Here is a 24,512-nt window from a genome sequence, read left to right as displayed (position 1 = left end):
AAGACTTTATTGATGTTCTTTGCACAAAAGAACAAACGTATAAGAACTGATAAGTGTGAACAATCTGTTATAAGAGAATAAAGGAGGTACATTTTAAGATATATAGCCCACACTAACTGGATGTTTAATAAATTGGCAGCTGCAGCAGCTCTGTGTCTTGCTGATGGTCTCCACGGTAACAGAGATAACAGCGCAGTCATTTTCCATATCTTACAGTCTATTATATTCAAGGATTAGTTCTCCTTCCCCGAAAAGGTCAAACCTAAAGTCAAGCCAGCCAGGAGTGCTCCTCCTCCTCCTCCTCCTCATTGCCTTTACTCTGACAAAACATTTGTCATTTTTAGATTATTTAAACCACTCTGATGACCTTTGCAGACACTGTTTGATCAGCTCAGCCTTTTACCCTCAGATAACAAAACATGTAATTCTTTTTTTTTTTGTAATGTTTTTTTTCTTCTTCTCATTTTAAGAATCCTCACAATATTTAATGGTTTTCTGTTTCACATCTGTATTATCTTAATTGCCTCACATGATTTGTTCACGGTGACTCAGACTTTGTTTCTCTTGACTCAGGGGACAAAAATGAAGATAAGATGGTCATCGCTGGTATGCAGAGATGTGCAACATTTGTTCTTCTTGTTCAGATTCAAAGATACGGCACTTGCTGGACTTGCAGACTCTGACTGGCTGTTCTCAGAAAATCTAAGCGCTTTACTGATTTACTGGAAGGTTTAAACTCAAGACTTTTGGTGTGGACTGTAACTTTTCCTTTATTTAACTGCTAATCTTTTTCCTGTCTCTTAAATATGTTATGGAGTTTTGTCACTGCATCCCAGCCTAATAGAAACTGTTGATGACAATTTGTCTTTTTTTTCTCTTTTTTGGGAACCTATAAGAGCACATTTTGAAGCTTTAAGATAAGCAGACATGATAAATCACTTAGATTCAGGAAAAGTGCTGTTTCCTAATAAACTTGCACTCTGGCAGGAGAATATTTTTTTAATCAGTAATGTCCTGCTTCAAATGAATAAATTTTTAAAGTGTAACCTACAACAAATTTTCACAAAATAACAGTAAATTAATTAGGCAGACTTATAGGCACTGATGAGTCATTAAGTTAATACGTAAAAATCTTGATGCTATAAAAAATAAAGTAGAATTTATTAGTAAAACAAGCCAATATTTTAAATTAATAAAATAGATTTAAAGATGTAAACCTATTTTAATGCAGGATGTAATCATACTGTTTGTTTTTATTGTTTCTGAAATTATGCCTTTTATATTTAATTTTGTGTTTTATTTGATTTTTAATTGATTTACACAATTTAACATTTCCTTATTTGATGATTTTCATTAGATTTTAAAAAGTATTTGGGTAGAATTTAAAATGAGTAACGTAGACCAGTCAGTAATCAGTGGAGACAGCGCAACAGATGCCATCTAACCTTTCTCCCAGTCCTGACTGACAAGATGCTTGCTGCAGTTTTGTGCAAAAAAAGAAGACTTTTTCTGCTGGGAGCTTTAGGACCGGTTCTGGTTGGACTTTCTGGTGCAGGGTGGAATAAGCAGGCTCACAGCGACACCAAGAGGAGAGGTGTTGTTCTGTTCAGCCTCCAACACTGAAATGAAGCTGCAGCTGAATCCAAAACCTCTGAGATGTGTTTACATTAGTTCAGTCACAGATAAAACAGCCAGACATAAATCTGAAACACATATGTTTGTCTTTATGATTTATTTGACGACAAATAAAAGGCGTCAGTCATCAGTCTAACACCACAGAGGCAACAAGCTCTTTTTGCACTATTTAAGATCCTCTGTAATTTACAATATTTAAATTAAGCCTATATCTGACTGATGCAGGCAGTATTTCACTAATATTTACACTGTAAATAATTAGAATATATATTACATTGTTTTGTAATAGAATATTGTTTTTTAGGCCCTTTTTCTAACTTTGAAGTGCTTGTAGTACATTTATTTCACAGAGAGTTTAACAGACAGTTTGTCAGTGATACCTCCTGAAAGTCCCTGTACTCGATCTCATGTTTAGTCTCGAGAGCGATCTTCTCTGACTCATTACGGGTCAAAGGTTCACGGCTTCACTTCCTGCCCAGAGAACAGCAGGAAGTGAGAGTTTACAACACCTCATCGCCAACCACCTGTCAGTCAATCTCTGTTTCACCGGAGCTGATCGGGGAGTTGGAGAATTCAAAACAACGACGCCCCCTCAGCCACCTCCACCTCCCGCCATAACCTGGATGTGTGAGGGGGTCGTCAAGAACTCACGCCAGCATGCTTTTATTTTGTCTTTTGTTAGAGACCTTTTCTTGTATAACCAGTAGTTCTTTTAGAGACCGAAACCCTGATGTGCTGGACAGTCATTTACGGGTTAGGGTTAAGGGAGGGTCCATGCCAGACATTAAGCCATACTGGGGCACAACACAGGGTAACAAGTCAATTAAAAAAACAGCCATATTCCCAAAGGTACCCCTGAAGGTACCCACATAAGTATCCTACAATTACCCTATAAAATGCCCATTATGCCCTGTGATTACCTCATAAGTACCTTGTATCTGTAAGTACTCTGTCAGTACCCTGTATGTACTGCTGCAAGTAGCTCATAATACCCTGTAATTACCTTATAAGTGTCCTGTATGTACCCCTGAAAGTATCTTGTCATTACTCGTTATGTACCTCCAAAAGTACCCTGCCAGTTCCCCGTTTGTCAATATTAGATATTAGAAGAAGGTAAATGGATCCAAATGGATGGATGGATGGATGGATGGATGGATGTCCTTCCTGATCCAACCTGGGCTCAAACCTACAACCTCAGAATCATAAGACCGCAGCACTGACCACTGACCTACTGCAGCCCCAGGACATAGGTTTCTAAAATGTGATAGAGAAATTTTCCTGGGGCACTTCAGATTTATACTGGTGCACATGCCCCAGTAAAATGGGTCTGACAACATATATGGGTAAGGCATTTAATGATTCATGATATGGCTCGTATTTTGGTTGGACTACTGAAACAAATGGAAGTTATTGCAGTGTCCTAATAAGGATTGTAAAAAAAATTTTTTTAAATGTTCTATTGAAGTGATTCTATTAAAACATTTGTAAAAACAAATGGTCATTATGATTGTGATTTATTTCTGCATGACACGATTAGGCTAAAATATTAGCAACATTTACAATAATTTTCAACAATTCGTCATCTTTTACAACACTAATTTGTGTTATAAAATATACTAATACACGTTGTAACTTCTGTTGCAGTTGTCTTTTACACGTTACCTTCAGATTGTCTGGTTTAGTCTCTTTTTAGATCAGTTTTTCAGCCATGCTGTTGGCTTTATTAGTATTTTGTTCTAAATTTAAAATGGATCCTCTTGTGTGGAAAAAATGTGTTTTCATATCACTGTTGGATACCTTCAAGGAAATGTAAACTGAAAGTTTGACATCACAGTGATTTTAAAAGTCTGGGATTAAGTTTGAGTCCCCAAAAGTAGTTAGAAAACAATCTCTAAGGAAACGAAACCCCTGCGTCTATTCATCGGGTGGAGATTTTTCACAGAATAGAAATTTGCTGCCAGTAACACAAGAGTCAGTCAGGGCATTTTTTAATTTAGCTGGATTCATTTAAGAGCAAAGTGATTGTTTATGACTAGATATATGCAAGAGATGAGACGATGAAAAAGTTTCAGGAAATAATTAAGCTCTTAAATGTCTGCATTATTCATACCATGCTATAAATTTTGAGATTTAAAAAGATTACTAAAATAAAAGGCACCATGCTCATTACTTGACTTTTTAATGTTTTTAATTACTAAGTGTTTATGTTAATGATTAATGGAGAAGATGTGTATAATTTAGGATGTGTATAATTTAGGATGTGTATAATTTGCATGCTTTGATTCATGTAGAATTTACATCTTGCTGCCCATTTTGTGTCAGATCTTTTGTGATTTTGAGACAATAAACCTGACTTCCATCTCCTCATGTCTGCTGCTGCTGCTTTGCTTAATCTCATTTTGCAAAGCCACCCCCCGAGACACACACAGATTTTATACCTTCTCTTGTCTCGTGCTCTGTCTCTCTCTCTCTCTTCCCATCTTTGTACACGGAGATATATCTGCGCCGAGCACACGCTTAGACGTACATGCTCAGTCAAACAATAACAAAACAAAATTCCAAAGCCACACCACAGTTAGATCGGTTTCTCTGTGTTGGTTTTTGTCTCGTTGCCACAACTCTGCAGGTGCAAAAGAGAAAGCTTGCAGGGAGAAGAGAAACACAGCTGACCATTGAGCTGCTTTACCACATCCTTTATACTTTAATTCACTTTTTTTCACAACACGCACACATACTGTCTTTGTGTTTCATAATGTGGCAAACAGTGTGCATATTTGTTGGATTTTTGATTATTATACCTTCATGAGGATTATGATGAGCTGCTTCTGACCTTTAAAAAGGTTGTGTTGTCAGTGGGTATTATCAGATTAGATAATCCTTTGATTTGAGAGTCTGCCTGATCAGCATCTTTTTTTATTTATTTAGCTCCCTTTTACCCTCCATGTAGCAGTTTGGTGGATCATAATTGAATAGCAGCGCTGAGAGCAGACAATAAAAAGTGCTTTTAGGCAAGATCTCAGTAATACCGAGACAAAATCGGGTCCTACTCCTGTCAGCCAAGGTTATTCTGCTGCAGCAGTGGGCCCAGTGGGCGAACATGCTGGAATACCTTTTGGTTGAAACAAACAGGGAGCTTTACAGCGTGAAAGTGCAAATCTGCAGGATTGTGTGGTGCAATGTAAACACTTTCAACTCCAATTAATTGATGGTGCACTTTTTATTTTAAAAATGCAGCCAAACTGCTTCACAGAGCGACATGAAATAAGCTCAGAAAACAGAGAAACAGTTTAAAATAGGAAAACAGTTGAAATTTAAAAACTATTTAACAAAATTTAAACAGAAAAATGAACCAAATTAGGTTTAAGATGAATAAGCACAATGTGAAAATAATAAATTAAAGGCTGAGCATTCCTTGAAGGAAAGCATATCACCTGCTGCCTTTCATGACGGAGTTTTAAACGAAGATCATCTCATGATGAGTAATGACTGAGTCATAACCATTTTCTTCAAACTTTGAAAAAAGTGTTCTCAAGTGATATTGCAACATCTCACACGATCTGTCAGAGCCTGAAGTGTGCGTTGTGGATGACTGTCAGCTACTACCACACCGAAGTTTGGCTCAATATCTGTGATTCAATGAGGCGCTGTGTGGCCTTTTGTGCAGGATAAGGTTGATTAATAGTAGCAACCAGCTGATGACTAAAAACAATACTCAGTTGTAGATGTACAGCCAATAATTACTTTCTGAGATCTTTACTGAAATCCATCCAGGCATGTTGCTAACAGCCAAACAGGGTTACCTCCAACGATGAATGCAAATATGTTGCACAATGTGTTGTACTCAAAGTATGTGTTGGGGATTATGCTTAGCTACTACTACACCAAATATTAGCTGAATGTCTGTCAAATTTGGCTGAGTTATAGCCATTTTTGTGTTTTCAGAGGTCAGCTGGTGTCGTGACAATAAAAGTTATTCGGTTGGAGACGTCAGCCAAGTGATTACTTGTGATTTACTTTGCTAAAGGTACAGGCACACACACAGACATGAGCAGAAACACTGTCACTCTTTCGTCCTTGGTGGTGTGTAAATTAAGAGCATCAAATGAGGAGGACGCTGTCTGACAGACAGGCTGCTAAAACACCAACTCAAAAGCAAAAATAAATCTTATAATTCTTTTTAAAACTCACCCACTTTGTGTCATATAGTATACGTGCAGGCCTTTATCATTTGTGCATGTTAGAAAAAGGAAAGAAAATGCTGACAGCTTCTTGGTAACTGAATCAAAATGAAGCCGAACTTCAAAACAACGTTTCCAACATCTTCTAAAGTTCATGACGTGGAGAGTTGAGGCTGTTTTAGTCACAGTGTGGAGTTTTAGTGACAGACTTGGGGAGTGTAGAAACCTGACTTTAGCTTCCTTAACAGCATAAAAGTAATTTGATAAATCACTGATATAGAAGCTCAGATTACATCTGCTTTAGATATTGATGTGTGATTTTGATTTAGGTGCTGTATAGCTTGCATGCTTGTGCTTTGAGCGACACTATGATGACTATAGATGATGCAAATGACATAAGAAAGCAAACAAAACTTGCACGTTTTTAATTTAGCAATAGTTTTAAGAAATAAGAAAATCTAAGCTTATTTGCATTATGTCATTTATAGAAGAAAAATTTCTAACCTTTGCAGCGACAGGATGTCTGAGGAACCCCTGCAGTTATTCTGGTTCTCACAAAGATCTCGGGTAACATTCTGAGTGTTGACCACATGAGTTATTTTTGTTTATTAAAAAGATAATTCACGTTGAGGATTACAGCACAGGGACCCAGCGCCTCTCCTCCCCCACCTTCCCCAGCACAGCCTCCATTTTAGCGTACAGATTTAATCGAGAGATGGAGCGAGGCCTGCCACATGGCGTGCTCTCTGTGTCCTCACCTCTCACCTCCCCTCCTCAGCCCCCCATCAGCTCCTTACCACATCAGGATACACTTGTTCTGCTGAATTCCGGTTTCAAACGGAACGCTGCCTTGCTCTGGTTTTCTGCAGGATCAGTATTAGAAGCAGGCGCACGCTGTCTCTCGGTGGTCCTGTGGTCAGGGAAGGGAAGGCCATAACGGCCTGTTAAACTTAGACACCTTTCAAACCTCACCAGCTCCTGCTTCCTCCCCACCCCATGGTCTTTCCTCCTGACCCTGTTCTTGACAGCTGTCACATACACACCCTTATCAGAGCGAGAGCAGATTAAAGAATAAAAAAGTTCCTTCCACTGCAGGCCAACCAAGATCTTCCCGCCCTCCCGCCTTATCTGTGCTGTCACATTTCTGAGCACTTCGCTGCCATAAACACATTTCTGTCAAACCCAAGTTTACTTTCTACTTTCAATATGAGAACAGTCTCCATTATGATGCTTTGAACAAAGTCCTAATATTTCTCAAACTGCTCTCACTCTGAACACTGGTTTGTCCTTTGACCTCTAGCATCTATTTCAGTCCCCTGCTGTTGAAAAGAGGCACTGCACCTAAGATTTCCAGGATGTTGAGATTCAATATTTTAACAAATTGTGCCTCAAAACTCTTTCTGTTTACTGCACTTTTTCTATATGGATTGTTGGCAGCTATACTTATCTTCCATTAAAATGAACCTGACTTCATTAACTCATATGGCAATAAAACTATCACTTGCCTTATTGCTCACCAGCCTTTATTTAAACAGACTTTAGTTTAACACATTACTGTAATTTATTTAAAAACGCTTTAAATGTATTTTCCTTTCATTTATGTTTTCTTTTAGGTTTTTACCTTGTTTTGCTCAGGATATAGGTGTACTTTGGCTTTTAAAGCCATGTTTCCTGATTTCATCTGATAAAACACTGCCACCTGCTGGATGAAAACTGACACTTCAATTTATTTTTGAAAATCTGGCGATTTTTGTGCAAAAGCTACACAAAATGAATTATTTACATGAGATTTTACTTTTTCCCTCTTTGCCTCTTTGTTTGTTTGTCCGAAACAAGCAAAGAAAGACAAGAAAGGTGAAAAAATAAATTTAAAAAAGTGAGTTTACAGTGAAATTTAGTATATCAAGCTATCTTTATTTAACCTTTATTTACCCTGAAAAAAGACTGATCACCAATAATAGTAGCAGTAGATCATTATTATGCTTGATATTAAATTACTGAATGATAGCAACCTAGATGAATAGAAAGAATTACCAAAAAACAAGATTGTGTGCCAGGATATTGTAGTGACACAAGTATCGGCCTCTTTTTCACTCCTTGTCAACAAGACTGATGGATGCAAAGAGGAGGGGAGATGAGATCAGGAGGGCAGGATGACTGATATTTAAAGAAAGGGCAGCTCACAGGGCTCTGAATCAAAAGTTGGGAAAATGTTGTTGTAATGAGCACATGACTGAAAACTAAGAATAGAAAAGATTAAAGAGTCATTGCTAAGGGAGTGATTATAACTTTTCTTAGTGATATAGATGAAATGAGAAGGTTCATACCTTTCTAGCAAATGATAATATCTCTCAGCGACAAAAACGTGTTTTGTTCTAGCTTGATATGTGCCTATAGATCAGAAATTGTTGCTGTGTAAATTATACCTCCGTCCTAAACAAAGCTTTTTTCAAACTCTCCAGCAGCTTTAGGAGCCACCAGGGGGCAGAACATGACGCCCAGAGACGTTTGAAACTTGTATTGTTTCCTCTCCTGTGACACAACACTGCACTCAAACAAAGACATACAGACAGAACCAAATGAGAAAGCTGATACATATAATGGCTCCCATGGGTGACTGAGCTTAATTGCTTATGGTTAGCTGCTGTGTGAGAGTGTGTGTGTGTGTATGTGTGTTTTATGAAGGCATATGCATAAAACAGAGAACAGATAAAAGGGAACTGGTGGTTATTCAGCAATAATTAAGTCACCATGAGGTGAACAATGGAAGCCATTTATTTTTTATTTTTTACAAAGCCAAGCTTATCCTGAGAGACTTGAATCTTGTGTGTGTGTCTTCAGTGCCTTTGTGTGTGTAGATCAGAGTCTCTTCACGTGTTAATATTGGGCACAGATGGCTCATTGTGAACCCTCCTAAAAGAAGTGCAGCATTTAAACTCACACACACACACACACACACACCAATCACACACCAGCTCTAAACCCCAAGAAAATGCTTTGTGAAGCCCAGACGTGAAGGAAGCCGCCGGCGTGACGCCAAGTTTATCAAGCAGGTGAGGCTGAGTGTGTGTTTATCCGTGTGTGAACTGATCCTGGTGGGTGGAAGGACAGTTTGGACGTAAGACGACAGAGAAAAGCTCGTAACGGTCTGTGCCGGTGTGCCAGGAACTGGACGTGGGAAAGTGTTGGTTTGGTGAGGAGAAAACTGGGCGACACTCCATTTAGAGTCAAACTGTGAGCTTTGGGTCAGCTGCAGATGGAGTCAGGGACATAGATGTCTGTGCTTATGCAGAAATGTGTATCTTTTAAATCCTCATCAACTCTCTGTCTCGTGAATGGCACCATCTCTGCTGTGGACTGATGCTGCAGTCACTTTTCTGAGTCACTAGTAGAATATTTGTAAAAAAAAAAAGTCACTTGCACCAAGCCAGTCCTCCTTGATTGGCCTTTTAAACAGCGTTATGACTTGATCGCTGTTATAAAAGAATAGCAGAGTTACTGACAAATGTTTCATTGGGCATCCTTCCGAACAACTGCAGAAAGTATTTTCACTGCCTATTTATCTTATGAACAAGAACTTGCTGGAAGAGTTTATACTGTTTCGTACATTTTCTTTATTCTTTTAGCTGGCATTTCTATGATATGTGACACAAATTGTTCAAAGAGTTGTACAGACAGTGACTAAAACATCTATAAAGTCAAACGTATCCCTATACATGTGATGTGAGTATTACAGTCAGAGCTGTGCAGTAAGTTTTCCACTGAGAGTCGTGCTTGTCAGCCTCAGTTTCTTCCCACAAAACTTTGGGGTCTCGTCTTCATCTCCACGCTTTTGAAGGAGTATCGCTCTCCAGTTCGTCCGTCTGTCAGGATGTACCACGTGCCCCAGTAGATCCCATTGGTCACGCCTGTGTAACGCCCGCGGTAATATCGTCCATTCAAGTTAGACGCAAGGCACGCGTCAAACCACCAGCCAGCGCCGTAGTACTGACCACAGTTTCCAGATACGTACCGGTCATTGTCTCTGTCTTCAGTGCTGAAAGGTCTGCCGTCGTGGTTGTAACGCTTACTGTAGCTCAAAGCATTGCCAGCATCACCAGAGAACTCACGGGCTGTCAGGCGATACCTGAAAGAGACAACATGGTGTGGTTTAGGTGGTGGAGAATGATTTGGTACTTAATCTTCTCTTACTCAACTTAGTTCATTCTTCGCTTTTCATGTACAGATGTTTTCCATGAGCATGTTTAAATCCAAATCATCATATCCACATGCTGATGTAAAATCAGTGTTTATCCTTAAGGGCATTTGGGAAAACAAATGTTCTGAGATGCTAAAAGCATGCAAGATTTGTGTCTCCAGATGCGAAAAAATGAACTTTGTACTGTTCATTTTATTACAAGGATAGTTCAGATCTTTTGAAGTGAGGTTCTATGGAAAGGTTATGAACAGTTAATATCTTACCGCTTGTAGATAGCTCTTTGAACAGCCTCAGTTTGGAAAAACAACAGCTTAATTCTGACTAGATTGAAAAGCTAACCAGTAGTCCAAAAGTTGCCAAGAAGAAAGAGGATTGCTGTTGTCTTAAAGCAACTCCAATCTCAAAAATGTCATAACAGTTCATACAAAAGTCATTTTATAAACCTTTAAACTGCCATCGGTTTTGCATTACACAAGTATTTTGGCAGAAATATTAAAATATTCATGCTGAAAGTGCTCCCAGGGTGCACTGGAAGTACTACAAAAGTTCCTAATGCTGCTATTTGTGCTTGCAATAAACCACAAAAATCTATGTAAATAAGCATAATGCAAAACTGACAGCAATGTAAAACCTCCCAAACCATTATGAAATTTTTGAGACTTAAGATAACAGCAATTCACTTTGGTCTTGGCGTCTCTTGGACTAGCTGTATGCTTGTCAATCCAGTCAAACTTCGACTCTGTTGAAGTTGACTGTTTAAGAGCTGTTTACAGCAGGTAAGATGTTAATTGTTCATAAACTTTTCGCAGAATGCTACTTTAACCCTCCTGAAGCCCTCATAACTGAAGAGAGGAAAAGAAGCCCTTGTAACTTTGAGTCCATTTGACCCAAAGGCCACAGAAGGATTAAAAGATCAGAACTACATGGTTTTAAGACTTGTAGGCAATCATGATCATCAGATGTATTGTCACCTCTGTGCCTCCGAGGCCACTTTGAAGTTGTTGTAGGTGGCCTGGCGTTTCTGTTGGTACCAGTCCTCCAGCTCAATGCGGAGTTGGTGTTGTCCGGTGGAGGTGAGGGCGTGTAGTGCCGCATTGCCAAGCCAATGCTCTCCCTGCAGGTTGCCAAAGCCTTCCCGGTATTCCTGCCACGTCTTGTTGAAGTCCACTGAGCCGTCCTGCCTATTCTGGATCACCGTCCAGCCGCCACCTGCTGTCTCCATGTCACATTTAGCCTGAGCCAAAACAAAAACTCTGATCTGATAAAGCCTCGATTTTCCACAGATAGCTTTCAGATCACCATGGGACGAAGAGTAAACTGGAAGTAAGGCTGCGTGTTTTGTGGGTGAGCTAAATGTGAAATACCTCCAGTGCCGGCCCATGGAGATCAGGCTGGATTGTATAGATTCCGTTCTCTTTGATCCCCAGCCTGTAAATCTCTGCGCAGTCCCGAGGATGTAACCTCTCCGTGGGGGCAACTGAAAGCCACACGAGATATTTTTATGCAAACCAGTGATTAGCCACAGTCCATGCGATTACAATCACTGTTCTCACCTGTGGATGGATATTGGGTGATGCTCTTGAGGAAAAGCAGCAGATCTCTTTCACCCTCTCTTCCCACTGCAGCACTCTCTGTCAACCCAGAGACAGATTAGATTATCAATAAAACTGAGGATTATTTTTGAAATATTCACAAAATGGCTGTAACAGAGACACCTAAAACGTCTTTAAATTGCAAGCCATGTGTGTTTATATGCTCACAGTTTTTGCCAATGCAGTAAAATTCCTATCCACTCACCTATGACCGACACTTTTGCACGCTTCTGTTTACTATGTGAGGGGGAGTGACTGCCCTGGCATTTCTGTGTGTGATGTTTGTGTATTCTGTGTGCTGCAGAGGTGGTGGTTATAAATGTGTCCTGCTCACCCAGTCGCTTGGCCATCGTTCCGAGCGTTTGGCTGTGACAGTGGAGGTCACACTCCGTCAGCACAGCTGCCATTAATGCCAGGATGGTCCCTAGAGAGTTGCTCTCCTGGCCCCCCTGACTCCAGGCGGCCCCTGATTCCTGGAGAGAACTCATGCACCGCTGCAGATGAACTAGGCGCTCTTTAACACCTCCTGTCTGTAAGACAGTGCCAACAAGTTCATAAAAAGTTGGTTACATTGCAGATTTTATACCCAAAATCAAGGGAAAACACTGCATCTTAAATAAAAACCCACAGTGAGGCCAAAGAAAAAGTACTTGGGCTCTTTTGCCATTGACAGGCTTAGAATGTCATTTTAAAACCAACTTATTATGTGTAATGGGAATTCCTACAGAGACATAAAGGATGCAAAAAAATCACCATAAATGGCATGTTTTCCAGTCAAATTTAACCAGAGGTGAGTTTTTGCAAGAAGAAGAAGCATGAGTGAGAGCTGAGAAGAGTTGGGTGGATTACAGATTTGGAGGAGAGAAGGTTGAATTAACTTTTATCTAATAGGCCAGAAAATAAACAGTGGATAACATTTGTATAAGTTGGAGCTGATTCAACAAAAATTAATCCTCTCATTTTCGAAAACTCCCACCCGTCTGGGGAACATGGTAATGCTGAACATGTTAGAAATGTTTAAAAACAGTCTGTGTACTATGCTTTGCTAACTACCATGTTTGCAGATTATTTTGATTTGCATGGCCACAGCCAGTAACATAACAGAAAATATTCCCCATTATTAGCTCTATTTTCTGAGGACAACGTTGTTTCATAATTGCAAAGACGTTCAGAAGAAGAACAACTTTAGAATCTATATTCCTGTTCATCACTTAACACCAGTGAAAATATGAGAATAAAACCCATTTTTTTAAAGGTTGTCTTCCAAATGTTGTGTATTTGCATCCATAAATTTGGTTAACATAGGTCTTCAGTGAAAATAATTCTTTAGTTTGAGAGTTAACACCTCAAAGGTTAATCCTAAAACCCATTGCTCAGTTTTCTGTGTCTCACATTTACATCACCCATTGTGATCATGTCCCTCACACCTGTTGCTGCATGAGCTCAGCACCACCATATGACAAGAACATTTTAAAAAAGCAGACCTAATTTTATCCCTGCTTTGATTGCTGACACTAATAGATCCATGTCTGTTCGGGGGGATGCCAAGTTTAGCGTCTGTGCCTTGATATCCTGCTGACCACTCTCACTGGCACATATGAAAAAAAAAACAGCCTGCTTTGGCTTGCCTGTTACTGTCATTGTGCAAATCTTATACTTGTAAAGCCGAGTAAATAATGCACAATGTCACTTCTCTTAAAATGTCAAAGGAAGATTTATAAAGTGGAAACAATAAACCTTATTTATCCCAACTTTTGAGCTCAAGACGCACTCTTACTTTATTCTGAACGTGGGAGAAATCTTTTCTGAGCTCCACCCTCCCGAGGAACAACTGAGATGGCTGGGAGTGAACCTCCCATCCTGCATGCACTTGTCCCAGTTTGACCCTCACAGACCTCTGTACTCACTGCTGCTGCTGCTGCTGCTGCTGCTGCTGCTGTTGCTCCGGCTGCTGGTGAGACGGGTGCAGCCACTAATCTGTCCTTGCAGGGTGGATGTAAGCAGGCTGGAGACGCATCTGAGGACAGCAGTGCTCCCACATACAGAGACAGCAAAGGAAGCATGCTGAGGAAGTTGAAAGCAATCATGGGAAAATAGCTTTGTTTCAAAGATGCCTAATTAAAGGTAAACCTCACTGGGTGAAGCTGTAATTGCTTTGGTAATAATTCCCTGCAAAAAAACAAAAAAAACTTTTTTTCTTGAAGTTCCTCTTCAGGTGAAAAAAAACACCTCCCAGTTTGTCCCTTTTGTTTAGATGTTTGTGTTGTTCACCTTATCCATCCAGTTTCCTCTGTGTCCTCTTTTTTTTGTCCTTTTTTCTCAGCTCATCTCACTCCTTCTTGGTCCTGCTCGTTCTGTTTTAGTGAGGTTGCTTTGGCTCGGATTCCTAGATAAATGCTCTTTGCTGTCTGACACGGACCAATGCACCCACCCCCAACACACACACACACCATCTCATCTCCTTAACTTACACTCCCACACAGCCACATAGAGATGCATCTATGCACACATATATGCAGCACTTTCTCTACAACTAATAAAGAGTATAACATAATTTAACGTAGATTTTACAGACCTGCATGTCTTAATAATCATCTGCCCATCAGCGCTGACTTTTTCCACCTCCCACCTTTGATCGTCAAGGTGAAAATCCATCAGAAGCTTCAAGCATTTGGCTTCTTCTCCCCTGTGAACATTTTCCTCACTCACGTGGCTTTTGAGCACCAGTGTTTCAGTTTGCAAACTGAATTCCAAAGCAGCTGTAAAAACTCTGCATTCAATAGGTGCAAGAAGGCAGGAATTTCTCTACAAACACCGGAGTCATCCCAGTCATTGATTTTGCAGAGGTACACTCTAAGGAGGAGAACAAACATGGGCACATGAACGCTGAGCAGGACCAACCCACAGTGAACTCTTCACACTTCAGGCACTAGTAGTACAGTTACCAATAACACTTTGTTTTATTATTATGTTAAAGTTTTTATTCCCAGTTGAAAACATGCATTAGCCCAAACTGAAGACACACTGTCAAAATTATTCACACAATTTGCAATAAAGGAAGCCTCTGTAAACCTTTTATTGGAATCCATATGGGGGACCCAGAAGAAAATCTTTGGGAACCACTGCATTAGCTATTGCTACTAAGTTAGACATTAGATACTAAATGCAAATGGTCGCTTATTTATGTTGCATTGTCTCATTTCTCCAAGGAAACAACCACACAAATATTTTTTAACTTTAATTATTCATTAGCATCTGAGTTTTTTTCTACTTTAGATAGTATGTGTACACATTTTTTTATATAAAAGTAGTTTTATCTGTTGTAGAAATACTCACATATTCTGTTGATATTCCTATGACCTATTGTTTTTATGTATATTTAACCTTTTTTAACAGTTTTACAGTTCTTCTCAAAAGACTTAAAACATTTCGGAGTGATTTGTTTCTCTACAGAAGTCTGAAACATGAATATGGAGGAAAGCCTTGCATTGATTTGAAATTAGTTGACACTGACCTCTAGTGGTGGGTAGCATTCAAACCTTTTTGAGTATAAATCACTGCAGTGAAGCACACTAAATCCAGATAGTTATCAACATGTTTGTACAAAAGATGAGGTAGGGAATAGACAGTTTTAAGTGTAGGAAGTCTTCCTTTTTTAGAGGGTTTAGACATGTTTTAGACATGTCTGACTTGTCAAACTTGCGTAATATCGCTACAGTTTTTTCTAAGCCAATGAAAATTGGGCTGCGTCTGACGTCATACGCAGACGTTGTTTTGGAGAAGGAAGTGAAAGGGGAAGACAGAACTGAAGGCAGTTAACTGACGGGCAGGCGAGCAGGCGAGCAGGCAGGCTAGCTCTCTGTAGCAAAGTGCCAAATTTAAACATCATTTGTTGATAAATTGCCTCGTCAAACTTAAGACACGATTCCTCTTCGTGTTGGTCACACAACGGACAGCGTATTTTTTGTGAAAATCCGAATCGGGGCGTTGCTCAGTAAAAACCTGACCCAACGAGTGAAGCTCTTGCGAGCTAACTAGCTAGCGTAGATTTGGTTAGCTTCCCTGAACAATAACAGCTAGTTAGCTCCCGGCTCCGTAACGGCCAAGAAGTCGCCTCTTTTCTGCGTGCTTCAACCTAAAAGTAAGTGTTTAAAAGGCGAACATTGTGTTTATGTGTTAAATTTTGATTTTACTTCCTCGGTTAGTGCTCGGTGTCCGGGTTAACCTGACGCTAACTCGTTAATGGTGGTACAGGGTTTTTTTCTTTTCGAGAAGCTGGTTGGTTAAAAAACAAAAAACAAAAAAACAACAAGGCCTGACTGTGGCTCCTCTGGGTTGACTCCAACAAGGAAGGAGAACCGGGTAACCGCGCACAGCATCGGGAAAAAGAAGCTTCCTTCTCTTTGTCATGGGTTAACAGTGGATTATTATTACTTTTTGGCATTATTATGTTATCTGAATTACGCCAGTTTTCATCTAAAGTCCAGAGAAATACGAGTTGTCACAACAGTTTCAAACATTTCAGAAGAAGTTGTGGACCACCATCCAGGGCAGGAGACATGTCTTAATGCTGACATGTGTCTACTTTTGACACATTATCGTCGACAGTGTGTTTTCAGACTGCTGAAGTATCCCGTGATATAACTAGTTTTAGTTTCGCTTATGACGCACTCGTTTTGCAGATAACGTTTACTTTCTCTTTATTGTCTGTCATGACATTTTAGCTGATTTGTTGTTGTTTTTTTTCATGTTTTGTCACTTTGATTTGTATTTAGTGATGTAGCCACCTTTTGATGCAACAGTTATCGGACACCCTGCACTTGATGTTCTCACAGAAATGGGAGTGTTTGGACTCATATTTCATTATTTTTTATGTCTGCTGCTCCTTCATCTAAAGTTCGTTGTGTGTTTAAAAAAGATGATTAATAGATGGCATTAACTATAGCTGATGAACATGGTGGAAATGACAGCATAATATCTGTTTGCTTGAAAATAATTTAAATAATTCTGTTGTTGCAGACACCCTGATGTGGCCATAATACTTACTAGGTGGTGAACCTAAACATGAAACCTGTTGCTATTTAAACATAAAAGTGTTTTGTTTTGCTTCTCGTTTTATTTTTAGCACAAAAAAGTCTGCAGTGTCCTGTGTTTTTTGATTTTGGCTTTTATTTTCAAAACTAGTAATTATTGGCATCTTTTCCTATAATGTCATCAATTCCACTGAGGTTGTTCATTATTAAAGCAGGTGTCTAGTTTATAATTGTATTAGTTTTTTTTTAACTGTTTATGCATGGTTGATGAGGTAAACATGGCTGAGATTATTTTATGCTGCGTGAGCAACGTGGCTTTATACTGTACAACCTTTTTAAGCACACTTTCCTATTTAACACTTTTTTTCAAATCCAATCTCTGTGAATTAAGCGCTGCGCGTGTAATTATCAGTGGCTCGTGTTACAGCTGTGAATTTGATGTGTGTGTTTAAATGTTATTTACGAAAGCGCTGCAGCTTCTCACAAGAGACTTTAAAACCGACTCGACTTGTGACTTGGAGGGAGTCCATGAGAAACATCTGAACTCTACCTCCCGAGTCTGTGTTTAGTTTAGGGTTTGTGCTCGTGTGCTTTCATAATCCATGTCTAGATGTACAGACAAAGCAGGGAAAGGGAAATCATACTGAGCCTTTTGCTCAAGTCCATGAGCTGCTGCATACAGTTTTACTGTAATAAGAACATTGAGCTATGGGGAACACTTTACTGAAGATATTTATTTAAAAAAAACACATTTTGTGCAGATGGATACCTTCCATGCAATGTACAGATCCGTTTAAATGTGGTAAATTCAACTACCACCACATATCAGAAACCTACAAACATTGGGAAACATGTTCATTTTAGCGGTGAAATCTTCCACCTAATGCTAATGTTTAAATGACAAAGAGTGTCCAAACTATTGTTGTTGACATTGAAAATCAATGTCCATTTCCCTGGTATGCGTCCAAAGATAGAATACCTGATCTCAGTTTCTTCTGTAATCATGTGACAGCAGTCTGAACACACCTAGACTTTAGTTTTGTGCCTCTGTCAGCTAATCTGTGCTTCACAGTACTGTTGTCACTGGAGTACCTTGTTTGTTTCATTCAGAAAGAATGCAAGTACTTTCCAGCTTTTGATGGTAACAACACAAGTATCTGTTTTTGTTTGTTTGTTTTTTGTTTTAGTTAGCTGCACAACTTTTAATTTATTCCTAAAGCTTATTTTTCAGCATCTGTTTAAAATACAGTTGAAGGTTTTCAATCTTAGTTAATAATTTTTATTTTAAGTGTAGGTTTTGAGCCTTAACATTGCTACACAAAAACAGTTTGGATTTTTTTTTATTGTGTTTTGGTGCCTAAAAAGAGATTAAAGTACAAATTAATCTTAATGATCAGACTAATAAATGTTTTTAAACATTTAAATATGTATTTGTAAGATATACAGTATACACTTGTGTACTTGTTGATATTATCCTAGGTGTTGAGGAAATAATTTTACAAATAAACAGCTAATGCTACATTCAATCTCAGACTGTTCACACAATTACAGTAAACCTTTCTGTTTTGCAGAAGCAATGCAGTGGAGGTTTCTTTGGTACGAAAGTGTAAAGAAATAAAGCAGGCTACTATTAAAAAAAAAACAGTTTATTTAGTCTGGCTTGCCTGTTTGTGTAGGAAAACAGCTCAGAGAGAAATCTGCAGGACTGGGGCACATTTATCTGCACTTCCCAACATTATCACAACAGTTTGTGTTCAGTGATCAGAGGTTGATAGAAAACAAGTGACATTCTTCCTTCGGTGAGGGTTTGTAAGATAAACCCATAAACTATGTGATAAAATACTAAGGTATTGATGACAGATGTTGTTTCAGGGTTGCCCAGATCTGGACTGTTTTATTGTCATGATGGCTGAAATCATAAATTTAACTTAAGCATCACCGTTTTTGTTGGATATACGGGGCTATGTTTCAACCCAGCTTTGTCTCATTCCACCAAGTTACGTTTAAATGTTATCTAATAAGTGTACTGCATAGTTAGCATTTTTACTTTAGTTAGTAGATAGGTACTACTTAGATACTACTACATGCTCATAGGACTGATTGCTCTAAGTAAAGTTTTACAAAAGAATTGTAAGGGTTGTCATAAAGTTCATAGCTGTGTAGAGTGGGACATGTTTGTTAGCATGTTGTCAGCTTAGTGATAGTAGTATTGACAAGAAGCTGACCCTCTAAGACGTGTGTAACTTCCGTGTGTGTGTGTGCGAGAGAAGGGGGGGTGAGAGGGATGTGTTCCTCGTGATTTTTCTGAGCAGCTTACGAAACACATGACTGGAGTGAGCAGCATTCAAACCTCACTGGTATTGGACTCTGAAAAGTCACAGATTTGTGGACCATATCTCTGGGCCACTCGTGTATAAACGTTCACGTCTCTGAACAACAGAAAACTTTCACTTTGGTTGTTACTTGCAATGAGAAGGTTTGGTGACGTGTTGCTACCTTCTGTGTGCCTGCAGCTGTGGAGAAATGACTTCCAGGAAGAAAGTGCTCTTGAAAGTCATCATTCTCGGAGATTCTGGGTGAGTCACTGCATGGGATTTTATTTTATTATTTATTTTCACATGTCAAAACCAGCATTGTGAAACAGAGGAAATCAGGTCTGTTCTGAAAATAGTTCAGGATTAGAACGTTTTTTGTTAGATCTAGTGTTCATTCTCTGTGTCACTTCCTTGTCAGCTGGAGCTGTCATAAGCTGTTTCCAGGCAGAGCAAACCATCTGCACTTTTAAATGTTGGAGTACATGTTTTTTCTTTAAACCACAGCTTTTATTTATCAGTTTTCAGTACTATTTAAAGAGCACATGATTGTTAATTCCTACATTAGTTGCAATTTTTCTATCAAAACTGAGCTTTAAACATGAAACATGTGATGTAAATATTAGAGACAAGCAGTTGGAGACATTTACATTCACTTTGTCAAAACACTGCATCCCTTGTTATTACCCAGTTCCGTTCTTTAGGGCAAGGAATATTAATTACTTTATAACAGTGGAATAAACAAAGTCCACGTTTCAGTCAGAAGGGGTTAACTTATCCTGCAGGTTATGTCAACTCACATACAAAACTAATTAATGTAAAACTTTCAGTGTTTACCAAATCACTGATTGAATTACTAAATGCAAACCAGTTTACTGCTACACCAATATGTTTGAATATATGTATATGTTGGAAGAAAGAGTGGTGCACTTTAATAACAGAAAAAAAAGATATTTAACAATTATCTAAACATAAACACATACATTGATAGAATAAAATAAGAACTGGATAAAAATTCTTATCTTCAAAGTCCCACAGTTTTATTTTATTATGCAAAATACAACCCCTTTGGTTAGACGTGATGGTATCAGGGTTTCTTATCTGAATAATAAATGTGTTTTTCTTTAAAAGGTTAATGGAAACAACAAAAGACAAAAAAAAGTTTCAATCCCTGTAGTAGAAAAACGCTTCATGCACAATTTCTACAAAGCTATCTTTATATGATAATTGGATTTAAACATACATTAATGGTCAGAACGACTTTATTGGAGATGTTTTCTTAACAACTAGAACGGGATTTGTTTTTTATATGTCGTGTCTCGTTTGCGTTTATTTCCCCCCTCTTCTTTTTGTTACACACACAAAAGGGGAATAAAAGCTTTAAATGGTGTTCCTTTATGTCAGCCAACCTTAATTTAATTTAGTTAATTTAATCACTGCTCATTTCAAACAATACTTCTGTAATTTGTTGTCCCTTCAGTGTCGGAAAAACCTCCCTAATGAACCAGTATGTGAACAAAAAGTTTAGTAACCAGTACAAAGCTACAATAGGAGCAGATTTCCTGACCAAGGAGGTGATGGTGGACGACCGACTTGTTACTATGCAGGTAAAATTTCCAACCTTTTTTTTTTTAAGAATATATGAAAAATTAAATAATTCAAATATTATTGAAATATTTTCTTCTGTTAATCCTTAGTTTGTCGTCATTGTTCTGTATTGTTGAGTCAAACTGGTGTATTAAACCTATTATATATATGTGTATATATTTTTTTTTTTTTGTGTGTGTCTTTAAGATCTGGGACACAGCTGGCCAAGAGAGGTTTCAGTCTTTGGGTGTTGCGTTCTACCGTGGAGCGGACTGCTGCGTGCTGGTGTTCGATGTGACTGCGCCCAACACCTTCAAGACCCTCGACAGCTGGAGGGATGAGTTCCTAATCCAGGCCAGCCCTCGAGATCCAGAGCACTTCCCCTTCGTGGTGCTGGGCAACAAGATCGACTTGGAGAACAGACAGGTTATTATCAGCTTCCTGAGACAGAGACTGGGTCCACTAAATGTGTTTAGAATCTGCTGTCAGCATTCAGCCGTGCCATAACCTTTCAGACACATAAAGCTTTTACTTTTACGGCTCTCCTGTGTAATGTGATGAGTATTCAGAAATGATCTATTCAGGCACTTTAGTAAAAGTGTTCATAGGGTTTAACTGCTCTGTAAGGAATGTGAGTACACTCGGTGAGATTACAAGAATCAGCGTAAGCGTTTTTTATCAGCGCGAGTTAAAGTGCATAGCTTACATTCTTGTGCAGGTAAACGTGGCTCTTTGTCAGCGTAAGGCTTAAATCTAGCAGGTACTTTAATAATCTATAAGTTAAATTAAATTGTTGAAGTTTTATTTACTAGAAGAAAAGTTCTTCATACAAAAATTGTTCGCACAAACATGATTTGTAGGCAGGAATCACATCCTGTATTGGCCATTATACATGGTTTCTATGCTGCCTTAAACATATGGAAAAGTATAGAATTAGTTTTTAGTATTTCCTAAGTCTGAATAAGTACAGAAAAAAAGAAAATGGAGCATGAAAATTAAATTGATATCATATAGGTTGGACACAGCCTGATTGTGTAGGAGACGGTGAACTGGGTTCTTTACTGATTACATGGATGCCATAAATGGACAGGAATATGAATGACAATTTTACTTCACTTTTCTTATTTGTAGTTGCAAATAATCTGTAAGCTGCTACACCTGGAACCACAATCATCTGGCAGATATCTACCAAATAATTAACATGATCCTAATGTTTTTACTTAAATATTAAAAGCAGCCTGAAAATTGGCTAAGAAATCTGAAAATTTGAATTTATAAATATGAAATGAAAAACGTTTGGGAACCCTGCTTACTTCAGCGAAGCTTGATAAGTCTCTGACTGACACTTAGCCAGGAACTATGAATGAAATGCATTTAACTTTCTGATCTTTTTTTTAAGTTGCATTATGTTAAATAAAGTTTAGTTGTGCGTTCATTGTTTGCATGAAACTTCCATGTGAAACCGTCAGTTTTGTTGAATAATCGCTTCACCTAATTTTTTTGATTTATTTTTTGCACACAGGTGACCACTAAAAGGGCTCAGGCTTGGTGTCAGAGTAAGAACAATATCCCCTACTTTGAGACCAGCGCCAAAGAGGCCATCAATGTAGAACAGGCATTCCAGACAATTGCACGTAACGCCCTCAAACAGGTGAGTTACTTGTGCTTGACATGAAATTTGGGGGTTTTATATTAGAATATCTCCTTGTGTTGTTCGTGAAAGAAGAAGAACAATTGAGGTTTTCTTACATGTACTGTTTCGTCTTGATTTTTGTTTTATTTTCCACAGGAGACAGAGGTGGAGTTGTATAACGAGTTCCCGGAGCCCATAAAGCTGGGTGGGAGCTCGACTAGACCTTCTCAAGAAAGCTGCAGCTGCTGAGAGACAACCTGGACCATCTTCTTCTTCTCTCAGCTTTCTGAAACGGCCCTCGTCATCACCCTGTTACATCGACATCACCCTCGCTCCCAGGGAAACGACTTCCCTTCTGGTCTTCCTCACACACTGCTCATTCCATTGACACGCTGCACATGGATGTATGTCCCCTCCCCCCCACATACACACTTATTACACAAATTAATACACTAGCACACTCTTACTTAAAATGATGACAAATCCAGTGGTGTAAGATCCCACAGGCGGAGAGAAACAACCCTTCTGACCATATATCCAATGACTTGTTCGCGATCGAACTCCTGTCCCGCACCGTATTTGTCAGGTATGGTTCTCACACTGAAAGGGCAAGATGGAGCCATGTTCAAAGAGTGCGATTGGGAGCTCTGGGTGGACTGGCTGATGCTCTGTATTGTGAGACAATATTAGCTTATTCCCAAGAAACATCATCTCAAATATTTAATCCCCTGCTTTCTGCTTGTTTTCTCTTTGCCCATTTGTCAAGAAATAATCCATAGAACAAAATGTTTTATGTGGCTGTTATCTGAAACCTGTTTATTTGCACTTTTTATTTGTTTTTTTTGCCTTTAAATGTTATAGAGGGGTGAATAATTAAATTAAATTTTTTGTCTTCAATTACATGCCTTTTTGTTAAGCTTCAGATTTATACTCGCTTTTCCCCTCTTCAAATATCTCCTGAGAATCATTAGAACAATCAGGTGATTGTATTGCCTTGTCACTTCAGGATTAGGATTTAAAACTGCCTCACACACTGCTGGAACATATGTTACTGTGTTAAATAAAAGCTGATAAGGCAGTCACAGTGCAAAATGTTAATTTGTTGATATATAAAGTTTGCCTTCAATGCAACATTTCTTGTACTGCTACTATTACTGCTGTATGTGTCATGTCCTCCTCAGACATCTCTCAGTGCTAAACTATACACGTCACCAACACTGCGTACACTCGTCTTCTGTCCTGTCTTTGTTATTGCTGTTCTATCTATCTGCTTGTAGCTCAGGTCGGCTAAGTACTTAATATTTTTAACGGATTGTGTATCACGGTGTATAGAAGGTAAAGAACTGAATTAAAAATCTATGTTCCTTTCCATTTAAAGAAAATATTCAACCATTTGCTCTGGTATTACTCTTTTTTTTTTTTTTTTTTTTCTTTTCTTTCTTTTTTTCCTTACAGAAAGCATTTCTGCAATGCCAATAATGTTGTAAAAGAAAATTTGAACGTCAAATAATAAAATTCTTGAATATATCAATAGTTTAGCGATATTTGTCTCAATTTTTTAACATTTTAAATGTATCTTTTAATAGCAAAAGATTGTTCTTGGTACTAGTTCATTTATTTATTTTTCTCTTTTTTTTTTTTTTTGAGGTACCCTTATGTGTAAACTCACTCACCTGTTATTTTTCCACTCTTAACTTGTAAAGTCACATCCAAAACAACTGAGCACTGATGGGTTTGTAGGCTCTTGAGGAACTAAGGAGTGTGCCCTGTTGTAGGCAGGCTGACTGGGTTTTTTTCTGGTTTGTTGTTTTAATCTATTTTCTTATGAGTAACCTCACAAGGAATGTCAGGTTTCAGTGAAGACCTCAAAACATTTGGAGAAGCCAAATGGACGTTTGCGTTTACTTCCTGCTTTTTCTACAAAAAAAACTTCAGTGGCATGTATCTAAAGTTTAATCTCTTGAGCTCAAGAAGTGTGCAGACTCAACAAAAATGGAAGCTGCCTTCTGTTCAGGTGAGCCAGCTGTGCCGCCCTCCAGACTGTCAGCGTGGTGTCCTACTTTGAAATTTTTGGAACAACAGAGTTATAAAACGAGTTTCATGACATCGAGAAAACATCTTAGTTGATCCAGAATGCAGCCAGACAGCTGGTGCTGCTTACATTTTGTGAGTCTGTTTTTAACACGAGCTCCCCAGCTTGTGGAATCCTCCTTTTTAACATGCAAACCCGTCAGTGGCTGAATTCCATCTTGTTCAGAAGAAATTAGAGAATTTAAGACCTGCTGAAGAGCAGAGAAACATCTAAAACATCTAAAACATCCAGGATGGTGGCCCTCCAGGACCT

At 38.7% G+C, this 24,512-nt stretch overlaps 2 protein-coding genes across 2 annotated transcripts; one reads left to right on the top strand and one right to left on the bottom strand.

The window, feature by feature from the left end:
* Positions 1-9,274: 9,274 nt before the first annotated feature.
* On the bottom strand, positions 9,275-14,422 carry si:ch211-157b11.8 (fibroleukin). Its single transcript, XM_025005885.2, has 6 exons — positions 13,511-14,422; positions 11,938-12,133; positions 11,565-11,642; positions 11,376-11,488; positions 10,983-11,245; positions 9,275-9,939 (listed from the first exon to the last, which is right to left on the bottom strand). The coding sequence occupies exons 1-6, from the start codon at positions 13,688-13,690 to the stop codon at positions 9,597-9,599; spliced, it is 1,173 nt and encodes a 390-aa protein (XP_024861653.1). The 5' UTR covers positions 13,691-14,422; the 3' UTR covers positions 9,275-9,596.
* A 982-nt stretch (positions 14,423-15,404) lies between these two features.
* Positions 15,405-23,560, top strand: LOC108235796 (ras-related protein rab7). Its single transcript, XM_017416033.3, has 6 exons — positions 15,405-15,744; positions 19,150-19,212; positions 20,429-20,555; positions 20,743-20,961; positions 22,058-22,186; positions 22,325-23,560. Exons 2-6 carry the CDS (start codon positions 19,160-19,162, stop codon positions 22,415-22,417), a joined length of 621 nt encoding a protein of 206 aa, XP_017271522.1. The 5' UTR covers positions 15,405-15,744; positions 19,150-19,159; the 3' UTR covers positions 22,418-23,560.
* The last annotated feature ends 952 nt before the right edge of the window (positions 23,561-24,512 follow it).

This window comes from Kryptolebias marmoratus, linkage group LG4 (assembly GCF_001649575.2).
Source record: "Kryptolebias marmoratus isolate JLee-2015 linkage group LG4, ASM164957v2, whole genome shotgun sequence".
Classification (NCBI taxonomy): Eukaryota; Metazoa; Chordata; class Actinopteri; order Cyprinodontiformes; family Rivulidae; genus Kryptolebias; species Kryptolebias marmoratus.
Note: the sequence above shows the minus strand (reverse complement) of the source record. Positions and strands in the feature narration are given on the sequence as shown.